At 37.6% G+C, this 6,000-nt stretch overlaps 2 protein-coding genes across 2 annotated transcripts in view; one reads left to right on the top strand and one right to left on the bottom strand.

The window, feature by feature from the left end:
* The window catches only part of LOC111049505, a 243,905-nt gene extending 242,804 nt beyond the window's left edge, over window positions 1-1,101 (top strand). Inside the window, exon 4 of the mRNA XM_039436037.1 lies at window positions 1,010-1,101. Within this exon, the coding sequence (XP_039291971.1) occupies window positions 1,010-1,101 (92 nt within the window). The remainder of the gene's footprint in view (window positions 1-1,009) is intronic.
* Window positions 1,102-1,842: 741 nt separating this feature from the next.
* Window positions 1,843-6,000, bottom strand: part of LOC111049506 (cytochrome P450 4C1) — a gene marked incomplete at its 5' end in the record, with an annotated part of 46,683 nt that continues 42,525 nt past the window's right edge. The window contains 1 exon segment of the mRNA XM_039436036.1: window positions 1,843-2,581. Coding sequence (XP_039291970.1) covers window positions 2,244-2,581 — 338 coding nt within the window.

The following is a 6,000-nucleotide window of genomic DNA, read 5'->3' as shown; positions in this document are numbered from 1 at the left end:
ATCCATTATTCCCTTGAGAAATGCAAAGGCATTTCCCCACACATAAGATGAGTGTTACTACTTGCTGAGATGTGCGCCTCACTATCAAATAGATATTGGAATGCGTTCTGCGTTCTGATGTATGCGGCGAAAATAGGTACAAGAAGTGATGAACCGCGAGAGAATTCCCGAGGTACTCTATCGTTCAACATATATTATGAATCAGTCAACTGTTGGGAGCTAGAAACAGGGGTTTCAATCAATATATATATCATGAGTTAAAAGATGATGAACCACAAGTTCCTTCCTGTACAAACACAATACATATTTTAAGGTTCACTTCATCGTTGAAATGTCACGAGATAACTGTTGAAAACTAGAAACCAGGGGTTTCAAAATATATCATGAGTCGAATGATGGAAGCATGGTAAACCACAGGCTTTTTTAACAAACACAATACATATTTCAAGGTTCACTCCATCGTTCAAATTTTATGATAAAACTGTTGATAGTATGCTATTTAAACCACGAGCTTCGTTTGTTAGAGGTACGATAAATAAATGGATATTTAACTGTACAATATTCATGTAGACTACTGCAAAAGTTTTTCTCAAGGAATGCGAGAAAATTTCTGAGATACATTATCGTTCAAATTATTTTTTGATTTATTCATTCAATCAATGAGAATTACACACCTCACAGAAAAGTAGCACACGCTTATAAGCCCAAAACGGTTCCAATTCTAATTTATACAACAGTCCAAATGTATCTAGGTTATGTGTCACTCAACATTCTTCAATTACACACTCAATTCAAAATACAGAACACACAAAAATCATTCTCAAATTAAAAAAAAATACTTCTGAATTGAATTAAATTATGAATAAATCAACTGTTGAAAACTAGAAACCACAGGTTTATTCTTGTTCACTTCATCGTTCAAATGTCATGAAAAACTGTTGAAAACATGATAAAATACAGGATTTGGTGAATACAAATACAATATATATCTGTTGATTCAACGGTACAGTTCAGATGCTGCAAAAATTGATACAGGAAATGCTAAAGGATTCTGGAGACTCTATGTTGAAAATGGATTACGAAATGGTCCATTACGTTTGATGAGTGTCCTAGAAACCGGTTCATTAGATGCCACTCATTAGTCTGTTCTAGTAGATGCAACTAATCCAATGGAGAGTGGAAATAGATTTAATTTGTGAGATAATCTAGTAGAGTGTCATGTATTTTGTTGAGAAAAGTTTTCAGAAATGAGACAATTATTGTTACTTGAATATCATCCAATTTACATTCACCTAACAAGACAATGGATATTCGTACACAGTATAAGTATCTAAGTTTAAAAAGTATGAATACATTGGAAGTCTACCCCATCATTGTATCAAGGGATAGCCTCTTCAAGACATTCGAAATTGAGGATTTTAATCAAAACTATGAAACTACAATTAGATTGATTGGATCAGTAGTATTGAAAAACGATTGTCGACTAATCAAGAAATCATTTTTGAACAAACACATAACAATAGGTCATAACTATTTCAGAAATCCGTCCTATTCCAACCTTGATTGGGTTTCGATACTGTGCCACAAACTCACAATATTATTGTCAAAGACATAAACACTATAAGGTTTATTGTACAGCTTAAATTTCATTCTAGCAAGGAATATAACGAATTGTGGCTGTAGAGTGCTCAAAGAGTGATGGCTGATCACCACATGTCAGTATTAATCACTATACAGCATTATTTGTTTGTCGAGAGTTAATAATAGTATAGAGAAAATATAGCATAAGAAGATATTCTAAAGTATAGGTCGTTTATGTTCCAAATTTTATTAACTCGAGACGTTTACTGTCGACTACTGTCTATAATTACTGTTTTGTCAGGAGTGTAAGAGTGTAAGAACGGCACAGTATGTGAGACTACCAGCATCACATAGCTTCACGTAAAAACTACTAGGACTAAATGCTTCAATTTACAATAGAGTTGAAGTTTCGCTGGAACATGAACGACCTATAGCATTGGATATCTTCCTATGCTATTTTTCCTCTATGGCATCACCACAAAATGATACTGTATCACCACACATGGTTCATTATCAACACAACATGATACAGTATCGTATTCCCAACTTGATACACAACACCATAACTTGATACGAAACTTTTGATATAAACGGTGGAATCTAGAACATATACCATGGGATTCTTCTTATACTATATTTCGGCTATGATATTAGTCTCCAGCTCATCGGAGCGGCTCCAGTTTAATAGGATACCCATCAACCGGCGTCTGCAGCACATCTAACTTCATCTTGACCTGACTCCAGTCAGTGACGTGGGTGGTCAGCTTGTAGTTCCTCAGCACATTGGCCAATAACAACCTCATGGACATATTGGCAAATCTCTGACCGGGACAATTGCGGGGCCCCGAACTGAAGGGCAGGTAGCAGTAGCGGTGCTTCAGGGTGGTCCCGATGAAACGCTCCGGCATGAAATCGTCAGGGCTGTCCCAGAACTTGGTGCTTTTGTGGATGTCGTAGACGAACACCACTGTGGTGCAGCCTTCTACTAGGGTACAGTTTTCTGGAATAATAATCAAGGTTTCAGACTCAATATTCAAACAAAATTCAATACAAAGTTTGAATGATGACTGGAAAAGTAACAGATAGGATCGAAATTTCAGTTATTCATTCAAAGTTTGCAGTTGCAATAAGTGGGGGTGCCTCAAATATGCGAGTTTCAAATTTGTCTAGAGTGCGAACATACCCTAAAGGATCCTGTTAAATTATATGATTGAATGAATAAATGAATCGATTATTATGCTCTTTGTGTAGTTGAGAATTTGATATTGTGTTAATTATTCATAATTACTGAATAGAAAGACTGAGAAATGGCCAAAAACCACAGATTACTTGATAGTTAGAGAGACAGGTTTCGGTTGTTACACCATTGTCAATCTCTGATAAACATCTGAGTCTATGAGTTTATGATATAAACTGTGAGGTCATCAGAGACTAACCGTCAGGCTCGCTTCGCTCGCCATATCCGTCTAGCTAGGGGGCTCCGCCCCCTGGACCACCGACTGGATTATCCAAAAATGAGATCAGCGGGCTCGCTTCGATCGCCTGCATTTTTCATTTGAGCATGCTTCATTCCATCAGAGAGTCAAAGTACTGAGAAAATACAGAAAAGCTGAGAAAAACGTTGGAGAAACGCTGATTTTGGGCGTTATTTCAAATTCCTTCTAGCACAAAACTATTACACCCTAGCTGAGCTTCTGTACTAAATTTGAACATTTGTTCTCGATAAAGCTGAGAAAACGCTGGAAAAACGCAGATTTTGGGCGTATCTTTGGAATTTTTCCCAAATCTGTACTTAGTGCGCCTCTAAAGGGCCAACTGAACATACCTACCAAATTTGAACGTTTTTGGTCCGGTAGATTTTTAGCTTTTTGAGTCAGTCAGTCAGTCAGACAGTCAGTCAGTCAGTCAGTGAGTGCCATTTCGCTTTTATATATATAGATTGACAATGGTGTAACAACCGAAACCGGTCTTTCCAACTATCAATAGATCTGTAGTTTTTGACAATACCTTAGTCTTTCAATTTAATAGAATGAATTATGTTTTGATTGTAAATGGAAAGATTATAGTGGTTAGATTTTCGCTTCCAAAATGCAATATGTTTATATCATTTGGAAGGTGTTGAAAATTTTATAAATAATACACGCACAAATAACGGAAAGTTGAAATATTCGCACATTTGAGATATCGCACTAATGACACTTCAATAAACCTGAAGTTGCATATAGTCAGGTACTCAGGGATGTAAATATTTTATAACCTACTGCCACAAAATATCAATGGAATAAGAAAGCCAGTTCTTTGGTTTTAAAATTGATAGACGATAGTCACCCTGGAGAGTCCACTGTATTCATTAACCCTCCGGTAGGCGCGCGGGGTACAGTTGTACCCCAGACAGTTTTGTTTACTCAGTAACTCCCCACCCTGCCGCTAGGATTAGTTGAGCGCTAGAGTACCTTCAAACCAGTTCTCCAGCTACAAGATCAGTGTGTCTCCAAACGTCACGGAGTATTGATTGTCTTGATATTCTAGTTTGAATTGCTCTGGGGTACAGGTGAACCCCGCGCGCCTATTTGTGTTCCGTTATGGCAAAACGCATACGATTGTGTGATGATGCACTTATTCATGAACTTTTTCAAGAAGAGTCATCAGATGAGGATGATTTCGTGGAAAATGATAGTGATGATGGCGAAGAAGATATTGTGGAGGAGGAGATCCACGATTCCGATGCAGAAGAAGCAGTTCAACAGCCTGATGAGGAGAGTTTGGACATTGATGAAGACGACGGTGACGATGTTCCTCTTGCAAATGTGTACTTGGTGAGAGATAAGGATAGGAATGTTATGAAATGGGCGAAAAGTCCCCCACTACCAAGAAATGTGCGCACCAGGGCAGAAAACATAATTGTAAGACTTCCTGGAACTAAAGGAGAGGCTAGGGAAAAATTTTCTGAAATTGAATGTTTCAATTTGTTCATGGATGATAAATTGATCCGACTTATAGTGACTTCAACGAACATCTATATAACTTGATCAGGGAGAAATTTCAAAGGGATAGAGATGCAAGAATGACTGATGATGTAGAAATCCGTGCTTTTCTTGGAATTCTGTTTATTTCTGGGGCATTAGGAAGTAGCAGGAAGAAAACCAAGTTCATTTGGGATAACAGTAAAGGGTCAGGAGTTGAATGCTGCTATCTTGCCATGAGTGAAAAAAGATTTCATTTTCTTATGCGTTGTCTGCGGTTTGATGACTACAGAGATCGTCAGCAACGGAGGGAAATCGACAGGTTAGCCCCAATAAGAGAGCTGTTTGAACTAATCATTCAAAATTTTCAAACTTTTTTCACACCAAGCGAATTTTGTACAGTTGATGAACAATTGATTGCGTTTCGAGGAAAATGCCCATTTCGTATGTATATGCCAAAAAACCTGCCAGATATGGTATAAAAGTGTATGCCCTTGTGTGTGCAAAAACAATGTACACCGTAAACTTGGAAATTTATGCTGGGACTCAGCCCAATGGTCCATACAAAACATCAAACTCTTCCGAGGACGTGACAATGAGAATGGTGGAACCAATCTCAAGTACTAATAGAAATGTGACCATCGACAACTGGTTTACATCGGTATCATTGGCTGAGAAATTATTGAAAGAGAAGAAACTGACGGTTGTTGGCACTATAAAATCCAGACGTGTTGGTGTCCCTCATGAATTGCGGCCTTGTAGAGATCGACAAATTAATTCTTCTCTGTTTGCATTCCATAAGAAGAAGACGCTTGTTTCATACTGTCCTAAACCCAACAAAGCTGTGATACTCTTATCAACAATGCATGACGACGATAAAATTGACGACGAGACTGGACCAAAACAAAAACCAGAAATTATTACATTTTACAATAAAACCAAAATTGGTGTGGATGTTGTTGATCAAATGTGTGCGAAGTACAATGTTGCAAGGAACACTAGGAGATGGCCTATGGTGATATTTTTTGATCTCATGAACATTTCTTCAATAAATGCACTTTGTGTGTACAAGTTCAATCAACGGACAGCAAAAAAATTGTCAAGAACTGAGTTCATTCAAAAGGTTGCCTGGGAACTCATCAAGCCACAAATTGAAAGGAGGTGTCAAATCGATGGTCTTCCAGTCCAACTGAAGAAGAGAGGGAAGGAGCTTCTAGGGATAATACCAGATGGGCCTCAACAAAGACAGAACAATGCCATTGGTCGCTGTCATTTGTGTCCAAGACAAAAGGATCGAAAATCAAGAAAAAATTGTGACAAGTGTGCTCTCAAGGTATGTGCTGAACATTCATTTACTGTTGTAGGGATTGCTTCTAGAGACATTTTACAGATGCTTACCTCACCTTATTTTTTCATTACCATAATTATTATGTATTTTTTTTCAACTTAACATGAT

The sequence above is a fragment of the Nilaparvata lugens genome, chromosome 10, assembly GCF_014356525.2.
Source record: "Nilaparvata lugens isolate BPH chromosome 10, ASM1435652v1, whole genome shotgun sequence".
NCBI lineage: Eukaryota > Metazoa > Arthropoda > Insecta > Hemiptera > Delphacidae > Nilaparvata > Nilaparvata lugens.
The sequence above is the reverse complement of the archived record's forward strand: the minus strand, read 5'-3'. Positions and strand labels throughout refer to the sequence as shown.